Here is a 17446-nt window from a genome sequence, read left to right as displayed (position 1 = left end):
CATTTATGAAAGCCTTCTCTTCCTCAGTTGTAGCATTTCCAATAACCTCATTACCAAGAGCTGTAATATCACCGAACTTCTTGCTCATTTTCAGAGGAGCAAATTCAAAGGTATCATTGCAGAACTTGAGGATTCTCTCACTCACTGAGTGCTGGGTAATTAAAGTGGATGCAAATTTAAAGGTAGCGTATTTTTGACATATCTGTGTGGTAACACCCCTGGTTCCCTTCACAAGTTTCAGAAGATGGCCATTAGAAGATTCGAAAGGAAATGCTGAATACACCCAAAGCGGTCCCCACTGGGACACCATATGCGTTAGATGAGAGCATAAATGAATGTTGTATGTCATGTTTTCATCCCCATATAGTTTATTGAATCCCAGAATGAAGGCACTAAGCAAAGATTCAGCATTGGAAAGCTCTTCCTGTGAAATAGTATCTTTGAGAAGAATGTGAATGCCAGCAACAAGCAACTTAAGATTATTAAAATATTTTTGGGCCAGAAGACCATCCAAACAGGGCAAGCAGTAATAAAGAAGGAAACTCCTCCACTCTTTGCATTTCCAGTGAGTCCGCTGCTCCACTGACTGTGGTCGTCTCGAAATACACCGAGGAGGAGTAATTGCCATGAGGCGAGAGTCAAACGATGAACTATCCTTAATGTAATATTCTTTACCATGCGAAGAAGAATTGAAAAATATATCTGTGATCTTGGATATAACTCCTGCCAATATAGCGTGCATATAATCAATTACAAACCCATCCACTATTTGAAATGCTGGAACACTGAGTAGAGGACTTATGCCTTTCAAACCATGAGTTAAATCAAATGATTTATTTGGACCCACATTAGATGTCTTTTCCTGCATTTCATGGGCTTTCAACATATCCTCCAACATACTCTCATGGGTGCGGTAGGGATAGGTTTTAAATGCTGTGTACCTCCCTTTGCCGGCAGAGTCTTTGGTTGGATTATTAGGATGTAGACAGTACCCACAACCAAAACGTCCGTTAAACTGCTTGATGGATTGCAGCTTAGGTTTGGCTACAGAGTCAACTGAGCAATTTATAGCAAATATTGGACATTCTACAATATTCCCATTGGGGTTCTTTCGTCTTATGCCTCTCACTGCCAGATCCTGCAGTTCCTTTATGAAAGGACTCAAAAAAAGTGACATTGGAGGAGCTGATTTACCAAACCAGAGACCGGCTAGCAAAATATTTTTAAGCTTAAACCTTTCATCCGGAACAATTTCATTAACATAATACTGAAGGGGCCAAATAGCACCTCTACCAGAATTCCACATCGGGGCACCATCAACATTGAATGTTATAGATAAACTGTTCTCATCCTCCATAGGATTTCCTTTTCGGCATAGCCACTGATACAAATTGCCATCAGCGATATCCATAATTTTATCAGAAACCTTATTCTTTCTAGGCACTAAATTAATGTCATCAGTGCCAAAAAGTTCCTCAAGTTGTTGCCTAATAGGAATGGTAACAAAAAAATTCCCTAGTTCTAAATTAATATCATAAACTTTTTCACATTCGTCACACTTCACTTGCTCACCAACACACATACTTCTTTCACCTAAGTACTCATTACATAACGGACAATAAAAATGAAATACCAAATGAGCACGAGGAGAAAACAACTTGTTGAAGTAGTATTTGGATGTTGGTATGACATTCTCCCCAAGGAGAGTGTTTATAAACTTGAGTAAGTCCTCAACTAAAGGGCCTGTCATACCATGACGCATAACAATGTGTAACACCATTAAAAAAGCCTCAAATTTAGTCGTTTTCAAAGATGGTAGCAAAGGTTCATCCCAGATATCAAAACCTGTTTCTTTTATATTGCCAGATAACCTGTCAGCTGGCACAGATTTATCTTGCGGGAGACATGTGCCAGCATTTGGTGATGCATTTTCATTCAAACTACATTTAGAGCAAATGCATAGTCCAAAGCATGACGAATCATTGTCATTCATGGAGGAGCACTGCTCATTATTTTCTAATGATGCTATTGGTGGAACTTCTTCAACAGCATTTATGCTCCCTTCAACTCTCCGATTTTGACATGGACCTGGAGGTAAACCACAGTAATCAATGAACATACGTATATTTTTTACACCAAAGCTAATAGTGTGGCAGCTACTCAATCTCAATTTTTCTTTCACTTAAATGAAAATGCAAGAGATAACTTGGTCACCTATTTAGACCTCTGTTAAACATTTAAATTCCTCCTCAGGTCCTCTTTATTTCCCTACCCTCAGTTCACTCCCGCCTCCCATGATGAAGTGAGTAAGTGGCCATATTATTTGCTTTGATAAAATAACAGAAATATATGTTCCAACCTAAAGATTTTACTTCTACAAATGATAACATTAAAAAGAAATTTATTTACGCTTACTCACTTATTTGAACAGTAGAGCTACAATTCTGCTGTAGTTGTGACTGCTTCGTCTGCCGCGGAATTTTATATGGTTGACTTGGCTCTAAATAAGCCCCATATCGACCCCTTTTCTTTCCTTTCTTCTTCGGGAGCAATTGATACTCGTCCTCCATCACTAATGCTACAGTGATCGGCGGCGATTATTTTTCGACGACGACGACGAATCTCGATGGATATTTTTCCAATAATTGGAGTTTGGTAATTATTCACCAAGTTTTAATCGTATTGTATTGTATCCAACTATCAAATTCGCGATGGCGCGCGTAAATGTGTATATCACGTGACGTACGACTGCAACGGCCGCCTGGATGCAAAGGTAACCAATGAACTATAAGCCTCGGCACAAAGACCAATCACATTTAACAGAATTCTGGCGGTACAAATAAAACGTTGATCCAGTGGTCATGACAACGGGTAGCATCGAGTACTTGTTTGTGAACGTTTAATCTAGTGCAATGGCGTCCTTCGCTTATATTACCTTTCGCAAAGATAACAAGAAATCCATAGTGCCTATTTCTTTCATTAAAGATTTCGACCTTGGAAAATGGAGTACCAAAACAATGTATAGAGTTTTTCGAAGCAACATCGAAGAAGATACCCCAGAGAGAATGCTGGAACGAGAATCGAAAATTCCGGAGTACGACAACGATTGCGCCTTGCAATGCGCGAGTGCTCCAGGTTATTTCTACGCGACTGTTGCCGTCGTTGAAGGTAAATTTTCTATTTGCTAGCTCTTTACCTATCATGTAATTTAAATTGATTAAATGCCGAGTTCTGCTTGTAACGTTTATACGGAAAGTAAGATAAAAACGAGTTTTTTTCTGAGTCTTCATGCTATGCGTATTTATTGCGACAGACTCTATTTCGGCTGTGAAGAAGTCCGTGGAGGAAAAAAGAATCAAGAAACCGACAGTTAAGGTAATTGAAGTAGCCTCAGACAAGAAAAAAAATAAGGTTCGTATGCCATCGGCTCATATTAAAATAATGTCAGCATTGACACAGCTCTATTCATACTACAATAATATTGAATTTAATTATTCCATATTAAATTTGTGTCTAACTTTCGTTAATAACTTATGTATATGGAACAACAGCAGGCACCTATAGTGGAACCAAAAGGAAACTCTGGTCCAACAAAAAAAGGTTTCAGCAGAAAATTAAAAGATGAGACCATAAGAGACTTAAAAAAAAACATATTTAATAAAGGTGCCAAAAGGGCCCTACCATCCAGCTCAGAAACGGATGCATGCTCGGATGATGAGGACGGCTATGTCTGTATACTAAAATACAGAATTCTTCAGCGGAAGTTGAGAGAGAGGGAGAGAGAGTTGGAGCAGTGCAGAAGGCTCAATTTCCATCTCCAAGAGAAATTAATTGAAGCTGAAAGTCGTAAGCAGAACCAAGCATATGAGATACCAACAACTTCGTCCATGAAAATCTCCACTACAAGCAGTGAGTGATATCCATGGAATGGATAGATTTCATAAGCTCTTGAAAAATACTTTATCAATTCTGAAAACTAGGTATATTATTTATTTTTGCACTGAATACCCACCATTGATAGAAATAAAGATGATCATGCCTCATGATTGATCACTAAAGTTTCAGTTAATTTCCCAATTCTTTATAGGGAAATGAGATTTAAATCTGCATTATTTTGATGTAGATGACCAAAGTCTTACCTTGAAATTAGATGGGGAGGTTGTATGGGGGGTCTACGTTTTCCTTTAATATTCACGAGTTCCTAACCACAAAAGAGATCTGCCTCTTGGGGTACGCCCTTGGGATTGGGCAATGTTTACTGAGAAAGAGTTTGAACAACGTGCAATGTTTGTGAAGTTCAATTAGCATTCTACACAATGCTGTTGTATTAGTTGTTCAATGGTGAAACTGTGATCACCACCAAACAACCAATGCAAAGGTACCCCATAACATTCTCACTGAGCTCAAAGATCATTTGCTCAAATCCGATGGTAGCAATAAATATTTGCTATGATTTCAGATTCTGCCACCACACCTAAAAAAATAGAGCCGGTGCCGAGTACAAGCAATAGCCCTCCATTATCCCATGTAATGGAAGTTGAGGTAACATGCCCATTTTTTTCATAATATGTGTAGAAGTATTTACGACATTGCATCATAATGTACTGAGGCCTAAATTTGTTCCATTGTAGGAAGAGCTCGAAAACATGCCTCCTAAAGAAAATTCACAAGAAATGCAACCATCCATGAATACAGATAACAATAATGAGGTGAGTTACAATTTCCATTTTCTGAAATTACTAGACATATGAATCTATAATGCAACAATGTTTATTGCAAAAATAGTTGGGGAAAACTAAAAGTGCATAGTGTCATGCATTTAGGTTTTCCTCAAAACTTACCAATCGAGCCCTTTGACTCAAAGAGATGAAACATCTTTCTAAAAACAAGCCATTTCCATTTATTTAGGGCTACTGTTTCTATGAAGGCAGAATACTATCTGCAGATGTTATGAGAGACTTGCAGGAAATGAGGAAGGGCCCACAAGGGGACTCCTTGTTTGTCAAAAAAGTTGCAGTTCTAGCCTGGGGGTCTGAGTATCTAATGAGACACTCAGTAAGTGGAAGGGCAGACCCTAAAAGAGGAAATAAGGCAATGTCGGAAAAGAGACCTAGCCTAGATAAATCCAGGTTGGAGGCAGTTAGAAGTGAGTACCTCCTTCCATTTACATCGTTATTGCTCAAACATTTTAGTCGTGTAGGCAAACATTCTCACTAAATTGTTTCTCCCCTTTCAGATATTTTCATAGAAAGACTTAGGAAAGAGGGAATAACATCGCCAGAGGAGAATGAAAGGGCAAGATATTCCAAAATAAATCGTTACATCGGGGAAAAAATTAAAACATTGAGAGTGAATACTAATGGCAAATAAAGTTAAGCAATGGATATTTTAAATCTTTAATTCGACTACTTCCTTTTAAGAAAGTATCTGTCTTACCCTTTATATGGCTACGTTCGTTGGAATGCGGATGAACAATTTAGTTTACAATAATGAAATCACGATGCACAGACGACGAATTGACTTAAATGTCTCTATGGCAAGGTAAGTACTGAAATTAACAACAAATACCTATTACCTACGCAATTACTGCATGCGAAAAAATTATCCGCACATTTGTTATTTCGTAGTCACGTAAAAAGTGCCTACAAAATGGCAGTTATAAAGATAAAGCATTATTGCAGTCTATTTACCGCTGAATTTGGCACTTAAGCGATTACTTTCACTTTTACCAAATACCTGTTAGAATGGCCAGAGCTATTGGGCAAAAGAAAAACAAACCGAAAAAGGTCTTCAATTGCAACGAATCAACTTAGGCTAATTAGGATATAGCCATATAGCGATCTAAACAGCCATTTCACAAGCAACGCATATGGAATGAGTGTAGGTTGTTCGAGAAACAAGTTCTCAAGTAATCCAGTACAATTTCCGACGACAAAACACACAGAGGTCGTATCTTTTTCAAGAAGCTATTGATATTATTCACTAAGGTTATTGTGAAGATTGAGAACGTAGTCCGTAGCCGAATGCGCAACTGTGAGGCCTGTATTCACGGCTGTGGTGGGTCTGTCGCTTTGAGCTACTGTTACCAACTCCACCAATTTGTTACCCGTCGCAGAATTTTATTTATGACGAGGATTTTAATTATTCAATGTTTTTCCTGTACAGATCTGCGAATCAGCGACGGAATATTCACGCAAATGAAAAGATATTTTTTTAACCTGACTAATATTGGCCGTACTAATAGTAGTTCTAGCAATGCTAGATCATGCTAGATGATTACCAGACAATTGGCCATTGTGAAAAAACTGAGATCTGCATTGTGCATAATTGAACGCATCAGCAACCTTATTGAAAACATCGGAGAATTACCATTACCCGTTGGTTATAATAGTCTCCGTTTTGCTCCGAATCGCCCAATATTAGAGCAAGTACGGCGCATCCATATTATTATTGAAAGTTTCTCTCAAATTAATATTACTAGCATGCTCATTAGGCACGTCTTGGTGTTTCCTGTTGCATACGCATCAACAGGTGGTTCCGCGCCATCCACAATAATTTCATTGATTCCCTAAAAATACATGGATCCACAAGTATTTTAGTGGATCCACTAAAAAAAGATCTAGAAGCGAATATATATGTGGATCCACATATTTTAGTGGATCCACTAAAATATGTGGATCTAGAAGCGACAATGTGGATCCACAAAATTATTAGTGGATGCCGAAATCGCCACTATTTGTGGATCCACTAATTGCGGATCCACATAATTCAAGTGGATCCACTAAACTTTAAGTGGATGCCGAAATCGCCACTATTTGTGGATCCACTTATTGTGGATATTTACACATGGGCTATTATAGGGTACCAGTTCCCTATAATATAAACCTAGCCTTCCATTGTGAAATGGTCTATCATGTATTTGGATATTAAATAACAATGTAAGAGAAGCAATAACATGCAAGTGTCAACACAATGTGCAAAGCACAAGAAAGACGTTAGACAAAAGCATCGGGACTTTCAGTTTCTCGATTGCGATTCTCATCATCCCCATAATATTAACAGAGGCTTAACGCCGACAATATATGCACAACCAGACAATGGACACCAGTGGCGTAGCCAGGGAGGGGGGCCCGGACCCCCCCCCCCCCCCCCCCCCTTGAATATAAAAACAAAATTATCTTCCTTCATAAATGGAAACAAAATATTGAGAAGTCATTAATTTTACAAAATATTTCTTCAACAAATGAAGTTTTTTCGATTGTGAAAAGTGTTAAAATTAGTTTAAAACTCTCTACTTAGTACCCTGTTTATCAAAAACTTTCCTTCCTGGTTTTGGACCCTCCCAAACGAAATTCCTGGCTACGCCACTGATGGACACTGACCAGCACATAATCCGAAAACTGTGGGTCACAGACAATGAAAATAAATATGATCGTGAGCATACATAGTGTAGCATGAACCCTGTTACATGATGCTGTTATGTATGCACTGCTATCTTCAATAATTTCTACGTTGCTACCAATACAGTCCAGTGAATCAGGGATTCGAGGGCCGAGTCATTGCGTAGGTAAACCGATAAATTATGAGCAAGTACCTTTAACCCAATAGCTTGATGAGCGGCTAAGGTGACGGCAATAGAACCATCCAGTGCTGTTATTTCAGCAAATCTAGCATACTCGGTTGCATTCAGGCCGAGTCCACCGTATTCTGTAGGTATCTGCTGTCCAAACAATCCCAACTCCTTCACCGCTGATAGTGTTTCATCCGGTATATTCGAGGTTTTATCTATCTCTAGGGAATTGACTAAGGAAAAAAGGAACTGATTGAGGTAATTAAGAAACAAATTTCATCCCGAACAGCAATTAGAGACGACCGCCAGTCACGAGAAAAACGCGGGTACTTACCTTGGCTGAAAAATTTCTCCAAAGGACTGATCATTTCACTTAAGTTCTGAAGTCCTTCGCCATTCAAAACCTCAGGATACGCCAAATATTCTGTGTCAAACCTTCCCAGAAAGAAGTTTTTAACAAATGGACTTCGCCTTGGTTTTTTCCCCTTAACGGATACATCACTGTCGTGTTTAGCCGTGGCAACTTCAGCTTTTTGATTTCGTGACCCCAGGGAACTATTAAATAATCTATATTCGCAGCGATTGAACTGCTTTAAACCTCCTAACTTGAGGAACACCCTCGGGCTTAGTAAGAGGCTCATTTTCACTTTGCAACTCACAATCTAAGAACACAGACAAATAATCAACGATCATATACCGCAAATAATAACTACATCCGACAAAGCCACATCATCCAAAACTGATACCATAGAGACAGGACCATGGATAGAGATATCAGCCCAGTAGCAGTTTCTCCCCTCTTGGATCTTCGAAATTTTACATAAAAACAAGTTAGTTACGCAATACGCTATGCCACTGGAAAAAATTGTCATCGGACAATAGAAAGACGAAATCTTACCGTGAGGCAGCGGTTTTTTTTTACAGCAGATTGAAATCTTGGTAAGATAGTTTTGCGCCTATTAATCTGATTTGCATCTTTCACCTCTGGACCCACAATTTTCTCTCAACGTAAGATTTCGTGCATACCGTCACTTCTGCTTTAAGTCTCCTGGCATATATTCGTCTGAATTATCACATTATACCAATCAGCATTTTGGGCGACGACAGGACTGGTTTTTAGCGGTACGCAGAGTGCACAGCCGCGTTGGGCCATGGCTTCCTTTAATACGCATTAAAGGAGGTCATAGCAGGGCCCATAAGCCCTCAGTTCAATATATGTTTTTATGCATTCAGTATATAAAAATCAAGTAAGCAATAGGCTCACGCTGATATTTAGTGTGGACACTTATTCCCAGAGTAATTGTCTTCACTTTCAAAAATGTACCCAGAGATAATCCCTACTTCATCATCAATCATTCTTCTTCGGCTGCAGGAAATTGATTTGTTCCCTTACTCTAGAAAAATGTCTAGAACTCCCTGGGTGATGAGACCTGCCTGTAAAGCTGATTTAAGGTAAGAGGATTTGTCATCAAGGGGTCGAAGTGGCTCACCCTGAAGTTTTTGCTCCATACCAATACCTAAATTAGATACAAACTGCGGACAAGGCCACAAAATGTTTTTTCTGGGCGATGCAGACTTTGCGGAACTGTTTTTAAGGCTGTGTCCTTGAGTGTCAGTCTACCTTTCTAAATAGAGGGAACATCATTGCCTCAAGTCAAAATTGCATTGAATTATGAAGTAACTTGCACCAATTGTTCATCGATTTTAACATCTAAATATACGTATAATGGAACTAGACTTGCATGAACATTGCTTGCACCAGATTATCAGATGAATCCCAGAGATACTCCCTCAGCAAATCTCCCTTATTGGCTCAAGGCAAAATACTTAACGGCAAATAGCTGTTGTGACCCCCCCCCCCCCCCCCACTTAAATGGGGAAGGCGGGTCCAGGCATTTGGTTGCCTGGCCGTGATCACTGCTTGCAGTCCGCTTTAGACCCAATATTACCCAAAATTTGGATAATTATAGACATGAAAATTAGACGTATTTATTGGAGGAAGTAAATTGCCAAGGGGAGGTGGAAGGGTCACCCTCCCCCAAAGCATATTCCTAGTTAAGCCACTGGTTGAATAAATTGGGTAAGATAAGAGGGCCTTGTCAAGGCGGTGGTGGTATCCACACAATGGGGTTATGGCAGAATTGAAATGCACCACATTTGCCACAAAGTACAGCTTTTGAGTAAATTATTAACGGTGATATTTGTGGAATCATTGATGATACATAATGGAATGAGGATGCACACTTTGAGGAGTGAGAACCCATGCACACTCCATAATTTCAAGTCTGTTAGCTGGATAGGATAAGTAACCATCAACTCGCCCTGTATAAAGAATGATGGCCTTGCATGTTAGGTACTTAAACTGTGGTTATGCACAAATTTTATCTTTTCAAACCAGCAATTTACATGACCGATTTCTACTGGTACATGTAATGTCAAAGTAACTGGAAAATCGCCAAGATTCGGTAAGGTAGAAACTGAACAGTAATGCAAACTATCAATAGACCCTAAAACTTCAACAGCATTACACAAAAAGTAATGCCAAAAAAATTATTGGGTATGCAGAAATCTTAGCAATGCTATAAAAGATATTATTTCTGGAGTCCACACTTTCAATACAATCAATATCATGCTGTAGCTCTACATTCTGCTTCGAGGTATTTCCCAATACAATGAAAATTAACTTTCTGACCCTACCGTAGGTTTTTCCTGACATACTACACTCCATTAGCTCCAAAAGAGGATACTTACCACAAAAAAATGAGTAAGTTTTTATCCGAAGGACAAGTCTGCAATTTCACATTTTAAACACTCCACAATCAAAAATGTTCTTCCACCGCATGGTGTATACAAGAAGAAACCGGAAGGGGCAGTCATCTACCGACAATAAGTAACACATCAACAAGACAGGTTTTCCGAGAAGTCTTTATTACAGCTAACAATTACATTAGAACACATAAAAAATAGAAAATATTTCTAATTTTAAACTTTCTATGCTACCAACTGATGAAATTGTGTGTGGTACACAGGTAGAGAAGACAAATATAGAAGAGGCCACAGGCTGTCCAGCAGCTGGACCTTTGAAAATTCCCCAAATGTCCACATATAATTTTTACTTTTCCATAGAAATAATTTTTTATTTTAAATAATAAGAGAATGTTTTGTACAACCGTACATTTACGGACGATTGAAATAAGATTTTTAACTTGCACATTGGCTGGAAAATAACAAAAGGATGAATGCAGTCATAAATTTAAAATGGGAGATCTGAGATAACATTCCAACCTGAATCTATGAGCCTAATATAAGTAAGCATATACATAGTCACAAATTTTCAGAGGAATAGGATAGAAAATGAGTTAATTTGAGTTTGAACTTAACAAATGGGTCAAAATGACCCTTCCCAACGTCCTAGTGATCAAAACAATACGATTTTACGATAAAATGATAGGGCAATTAGTTTAGTACTAAAATATTTAAGTGACTTTTACCCTCTAATTTTACAAGTATAGCATGAAAAGATATATACATACCTACCTCCTTCAAATAAGGGAAAGGTAGAACAGTTGTCCCAAAAATGAAAGCCTTGACATTCATATTTCCAGACATTAACCTTCAGGCAGGCTCGCCCGTTTACAAAGTAAACTGTTTTCAGTTAGCAGTCGATAAGTCTGTAAAAAACAATGTTATCTTTTTGAACCTTTATTCATTATTGTATTCCTCTAGCAGTCTTTTCCCGTCATATATATCAGTGTCGGCAGAATATTCAGTCCCAGCTCATAGTGAATTGAGTTTGTTACGAAGAAGGTCGCCAGTTGTAAATTGAGTAAACAGCATGTTCACTCGTGGACATGGAGAAGGAAGCAATGTAAGATCTTTTTTCTAAAACTAGGTGGTAGGATATTTTTATGCAATTGTCTCCTATCAAATTTCTTTGTCATTACTATAGAGTTAGCATAAAAATTTGCGATTCCTGTTTGCAGTTCCTGTGCTTTAGGCGAAAGTTTGTTATGAGTGCTTATAATCATATGGAATCATTTAATTGTAAGGATACTTTTATGTTTTTGTGATTTAAAATACATATTATTCCTTTACTGATACCAAACTAATTATTTTGACCAAAAACTAACATTAAATCATTTAAGAAATGTTTACTTTGTAAACAGCGCACCCGCTCATGTTAAGAAAGTTAGCGTGCCCGCTGGAAGGTTAATCGCAAATCCCATGCTATACAGTGGAACCTCGTTAAAGCGAGTACGGGCTATAGCGACACCCCCGCTATTACGAGAGATAGCCGATGCACCGTCAATTGACCCTATAATAAGCGTGTTAAAAAATTCGTTTTTACGAGACCCTTTCGGCGTTGGCTCTCGCCATAGCGAGGGTTTCACCGCCGGAAGACTTTCATCAAGACTCCTTAATCTCTGTAACTGCTAGCGATCTGTTAGAAATGAAGTTAATGGAGTGCTTAGTCTCAAATTTATGTGGTAAACTCTCGTTCGATAAATATAATGATTGACGAAACAATGCTTTAAATGATTTTTTATTCAGTGCGGCGCTTATAAATTGTTTGAATATTTAGTCGTTATTTGAGTAAGGAAATTTAGTGATGCAAAAAAAACATCGCCTTTCGTCTGGATTTATGCTTACGTTTATCGGATAGATGTTTATATGTCGCCGCACCACTCCTGTTCCTGTATATCTGTTCGCAACAGGTATATTGGCTATTATTTGCTCCACCTCCGGTAAAGCGACAATTCGCTATAGCGAGTCTCTTTTAGTGCACCGTGGGGTGTCGTTATATCGAGGTTGCACTGTACTTAGTTCCCTCTTTTCTATTCATATTGCCTAAAACTCAAATGTACAGTCACTTTCAAAAGTATATGGACAAAGTTTGCAGTGCCACTTCTGCTTCTCAAGAAAATTTTACATATGTCCATCACTCCTATTGCAGTGCTTGGCAAAGCACATTGAATAGTTCATTTTTGGGTGAATATATATGCACTCAAAGGTAGAAGTCACTTCATTATTGCAAATTTATTTTTCTTTTTTGACTTCTTGATATTTATCAAGTTGCCATCATACAGCATATTTGCCAGTTTACAGTGGCACAATATCACAAACATAAAAAGTACAAACACAATTTATCATAATAAATTTAAATAAATAACAATGCATTGGATGTAATCTCATTGTCCTTAAGAGTTTCTATTAAGGAAGGAAAAAGTGCAGCTAATAAAAGTGTGGTAAGGAAAAGAGAAAGGGTAAATGTGGTCTGGATAAGAGTATGTGGGAAGAGAGTCGGAGGAGGATGGAACGTTTGGTCAGTGACAATCTGGGAATGGGCGAATATATGGAGTAGCGAATGCGTGCAAATGGGTCTGCGTGGAACTTTTAAGGTTAAATTGGAGATGAGATCGGGAGTCAATGGCAGAGTTAAGAATTATTTGTATTAGTTTTAAATCGGATTTGAGAATTAAATTTGGCATATTAGATGTAGAGTGCAGGCAACCGGCACATTATTAAGATAAGGGACTCCCCCTATGAAAAAAAAACTCCCCCTTGCCATTACCATGGCAATGTATAAGAATGTATAAAAATTTGAAACAGGTTTATACAATTTTTTCATAGGGGTCCTGCACTCAACTATTTTAGTAAAAAAAAATTGTCAGACTATTTTGAGCCAAAATATTGGATGGGGCTGAGATGGTCCAAATGGGAGAGCAATACATTATAACAGGAATGACAATAGTTGCAAAAATATGCACGTACAGCAATCAGGTCTGCGATTTCCGAGAAGCAGTAGAGGCGGCCAAGAAGAGACATAGCTTTGTTTTTAATTTTTGTATATGCTCAAGAGTAATTTAATTTTTTATCCATTAACCATAAGTCTTTAACGGTGAAGACTCAACTAACAAAAAGGGAGTTTAAACTGTAACTGGTAAGGGGACTTTTTTCAGCAAAATGGGAATTATGTTGCCCATAAATATGGAAAATGTGTGTGACGCATTGGCACCAGTCTCAAACCAGTACGTTAACACCAATGCATAGGTTTTTATCCACACTTTACTATAGGGTTACCTCAGTAGTCATTCTTAAAAAGTAGCCCTAGCCAATCCCTGACATGTAATCGACTCATCACAATTTAAAAAAGTATATGCATACTTAAATCGACTGTGGAAAATTTTACAACGAGAAGAAAACTGTAAATAAATAAAAAATGATTGAATGACTTGAAAAAGATATCTAAATTCAAATATCTAAGCAAAGGACCCTCATTCCGAACCTTTCACCTTCTCAGCAGCATTTATTGCCAACTAGGCCACTGGATTTCAATTAAGCTAATGTCTTAAAATATCTAAAATATAAACCAACATTGAAAGCCAGGGCAATCACACAGTAACTGCACACAATAGTCACTAGATCCAAAGAAATCAAATAAGAATGACAACTTATATGAGGTAATAATAATGAGGTAACTTCTTTCCTTGAGCTCACATATAAATTTACGCACAAACCATATACTTTCGGAACGTTACCAAGAACTGCTAAAGATGTAATAGAAACTAAATTGAAAGTAGGAGTGGCACCACAAACTTTGTCCGGAATCTTTTGAAAGTGACTTTACCTAAACATTCACTGCCTTGCTGCAGTCCTAGGATGACAACTGCGTCTGCGATGAAAATGCATTTGCCTTGGACACAATTCTCCACTGGTATGCCCCTGAAAATTAAAAAAAAAAAGAATGAAGTAAACAGCAAACAGAGCATAAGGAGTACAGAAATCTAGCCTACACTTTAACTTCAGATTACTAAAGAAGAATCATTACACCTCAGAATGGCTCAGCTTGGTACCTGTAAGCCACATTGATAGGAATATAGGTATCAAGGAAGAGGATTTAGAAATGGGTTGTACAAACTGCGACACATTAGCAACCTTAAAAACTTCACAGGTTGCCACCACAGGCCACAGAATATTACTTTCCCCAATATTTTACAGTGCTACTTTATAGTGGAAGGAAATTCCCTCCATCAAGTATCACCAAGATTTACTGGGGTAGTGGCGAACAGATAACTGAATAAGCGAGCACACTCAATGAGTTGAATCATACTGTATTTCTCATCATTAGCCAGAGGTAGTAAAGTTAAGACACCAAGACTTCTCAGGCCACAGCCCAGCTCATTGCAATATTCATAAGAGTAGCTTTATAGCTCCCGCTGGCAGTGATAGCCAATATACCATGCGATTTTCCTGAGGCTACCATGTTGTATTTTTCACTGCTATGAGTATATTAGAAGGAATAAATCGCATAAAGACACGTGTCCAGACACTGCAAAATTATCGGAATTATTGCAATAGAATAATAGCACCCATTTTATTCGTAATTGCGCCGAGGATGATTTTACTGTGTTGCGCTTAAGGTTTCTAGTACCGATTGAAGTATTACCTGCGTGAAATGTGCCACAAGAGCGATTCACAGATGACGTTATGCTTAACACCATATTTTTTTACTGCACTTTGACGAAATCCGACACTTAGCTTCCATTCTCACGCAGTGACAGTCATATTATATAAATTAAGACTAGCTCAGCGCGGGTGAATCCACCCGCTAAACTACTATAACAAGAAAAGCCTACCAGAGTTAATACATCGTATGTATTGGAAAGTTTAACCGCAGTTTCCTTCATATATTAGTTTGTAATACTGTTATAAAACAAGGAAATTTCCTCTAAGCCACGTGGTTACACAACAATTTCCCACACCACTTACCCGTCGCGATTCCAAAAGTGGACGCTCTTCTTTAGCACATACCACAGAAAATCGACGATGTGATATGCACCCACTGACACCCATACAGTGTACAGAATTTAATACGGTTAACAGGCATTTCCAATAACTACTCTGTCCACGGATATTACATTACGCCGTCACGAACCCTCCCGGAGCAAATGAAATTGAAATGGCGCCGACAAGGCGGGAAGCGGAAGGAATCGAATCGATTGGTACCATCGATGGATCGCCATCGCTCAATTCGATGTCGACTCTGACTATTCCTGGAATGACCGCTCAATTTAAATAAGGTCGTAGAAAAATCAATACATATATTCGAAACACTCGTTGGTCACCTCTATTTCTTCCTGCAAGAGTTTTGTTTATCAGTCTGGTGTACTAACCTTGTACCCGAGGCTTCCCTCCAGTCAATTTAGTTATCATTTTTCTCTCTGCTCTCCTATGACTTCAACATACTACCATCCATACTTAAAAATTTTTGGCATTGCAATTCCCGTTTTTCCTCTCAATAACGCATTTAACATGGCATAGAGCATTTTCCTTCTTACCGCCACAATCTAATGTTTATTTCTCCTTACATTTCTATCTTTTCATGGGACAATGTACTCCCACTATCTTCTCCCCTCTATTTCCTCTGTGTTCGTAATTTTCTAATCTATTTTCCTCCATGAATCAAATCAATTTCTCCGCTAATAGGGTTTTAACCGTCTGCTACGCTTCCTTGTCTCCAATAACCTGGTTATGTGCTATGGTCACCATTTTCTAGCATAGAAATCTTTTGCTTCCCATGAGTGCTGTTATGCTCTACTCCCTTACCCTGCTACTACTTTGCCTGTGCCTTTTTAAACATATGCTAGGTATATTCCATTAGAATTACCTAGTGGTCCAAATCCATGTCTGCCATAGGGATCAGTTCTTAATCCTTTCTCTCCAAACAGCTTATATACTTATTGGTAAGTTTCCTGAGCAAGAAAATGAACTAAGTATATATATACATATATAGTGACATACCGACCATATGTCACGTATTTTCTTTCGCTGAGTAATGACCCGAGTAGGGGATGATCACATATGTGTGGATGAGCGTGCGTATGACTGAGTGTGTGCGTGGATAGATTGTCATGCCCCAGGCATGAAGTACAAGTGACTCACAAGTGTTTTGTGTTGGTCAGCACGGACCGGTGGTTGCCCCACTCAACAGTGAGGCACGAGTGAAACCCCTCTTGTCCCAAAAAAACCCCATCCCCTGTGTATCATCCCCCTCCAGATCAGTATAAATCCACAGGGAGAGAGAGCCTAAGGGCGAGAAATGCTAGCTTGGTCGACGGGACGAGAAATGCTAGCCTGATCGACGGAGAGAGAGCGGGATTGGTGACGTGCCTGATGGTCATCATTTTTCTGGGTGTAACCAGAGAGTGCTGTTTAGCGGGATGAGATTGTTCTACGGAGGTAGCCAGCAGCGGAAAGCAAGATTGCAGACGAGCGACAGACAGGACCAACGCCAAGAGGTCGGGAGGAAGATAGCCCTCGATCCCGCGGACATTATGGGTCCAACGCGTCGCATCATCAGTGGCTCCTACTGCTCAAGCCTCCGACGAAACCGTAAGAGCGTCGCAGTTAGCGACCCGTCCCCGTGCTTGTTCGCCCAGACACAATTTAATCCCCAAACTGTGTAGCCAAAATATTAGGGTTCTTTCTCTCTATCCCGGTGCGCCGTATCTAAACACCAAACTGTTGACTCCTTGTCAGAAATCTGATTCAGTGTTACCACGAAAGCAGCCTAAAAACTTAATTTGGGCAAATTTTAAACTCAGCCCACGAATTCTACAAATCACAAATTGTTTCTTTTTGTATTCTTTTGGAGGGGGGGCAATTGAATCATATCATATTGTGCATTTTTCGTTCACCTCATCTTCATCAGGGTATTTAATTTTGATAAATGTGTGTATGCTATGTCTGAAGTGGAAAATATATTTTTTGTGTCTCAAAGTACTCAATAATGGTTCGATCATTCCGTACTCGGGACTATTGATGCCCTCCCCACCCAATAAAATATGTGGCGTTTTCATGCTCCGTCACAATATA

At 38.8% G+C, this 17446-nt stretch overlaps 2 protein-coding genes and 1 long non-coding RNA gene across 4 annotated transcripts in view; 1 reads left to right on the top strand and 2 right to left on the bottom strand.

Moving 5' to 3' along the window:
- Positions 1-8410, bottom strand: part of LOC124168943 (complex I assembly factor ACAD9, mitochondrial-like) — a 34692-nt gene extending 26282 nt beyond the window's left edge. The window contains exons 1-3 of one of the 2 annotated variants that reach the window (XM_046547359.1): positions 8317-8410; positions 7905-8232; positions 7595-7803 (exon numbers count right to left, since the gene is read on the bottom strand). In XM_046547359.1, the coding sequence (XP_046403315.1) occupies positions 7595-7803; positions 7905-8232; positions 8317-8319 (540 nt within the window). In that variant the 5' untranslated portion in view covers positions 8320-8410. Of the gene's footprint in view, positions 1-7594; positions 7804-7904 lie in introns of both variants that reach the window. The other variant, XM_046547360.1, reaches the window with a different exon arrangement.
- LOC124168944 lies at positions 3534-6831 on the top strand. The gene is made up of 5 exons (XM_046547361.1): positions 3534-3909; positions 4460-4542; positions 4632-4709; positions 4909-5146; positions 5237-6831. Exons 1-5 carry the CDS (start codon positions 3534-3536, stop codon positions 5368-5370), a joined length of 909 nt encoding a protein of 302 aa, XP_046403317.1. The 3' UTR covers positions 5371-6831.
- A 2054-nt stretch (positions 8411-10464) lies between the features above and the next one.
- Positions 10465-16339, bottom strand: LOC124169588. The gene is made up of 3 exons (XR_006867158.1): positions 15341-16339; positions 14199-14293; positions 10465-11241 (listed from the first exon to the last, which is right to left on the bottom strand). It is a non-coding gene; the product is annotated as an uncharacterized LOC124169588 (long non-coding RNA).
- Between the last annotated feature and the right edge of the window lie 1107 nt (positions 16340-17446).

The sequence above is a fragment of the Ischnura elegans genome, chromosome 12, assembly GCF_921293095.1.
Source record: "Ischnura elegans chromosome 12, ioIscEleg1.1, whole genome shotgun sequence".
NCBI lineage: Eukaryota > Metazoa > Arthropoda > Insecta > Odonata > Coenagrionidae > Ischnura > Ischnura elegans.
This window is presented reverse-complemented; position numbering and strand designations above follow the sequence as displayed.

Bases quoted from the DNA above. Each gene is read 5' to 3' on its own strand.
- LOC124168944 (XM_046547361.1), top strand. From the start codon at position 3,534: ATGTATATGGAACAACAGCAGGCACCTATAGTGGAACCAAAAGGAAAC. The intron at 3,910-4,459 runs GTGAGTGATATC...CTATGATTTCAG, and splicing joins GAAAATCTCCACTACAAGCA to ATTCTGCCACCACACCTAAA. The intron at 5,147-5,236 runs GTGAGTACCTCC...CTCCCCTTTCAG, and splicing joins CAGGTTGGAGGCAGTTAGAA to ATATTTTCATAGAAAGACTT.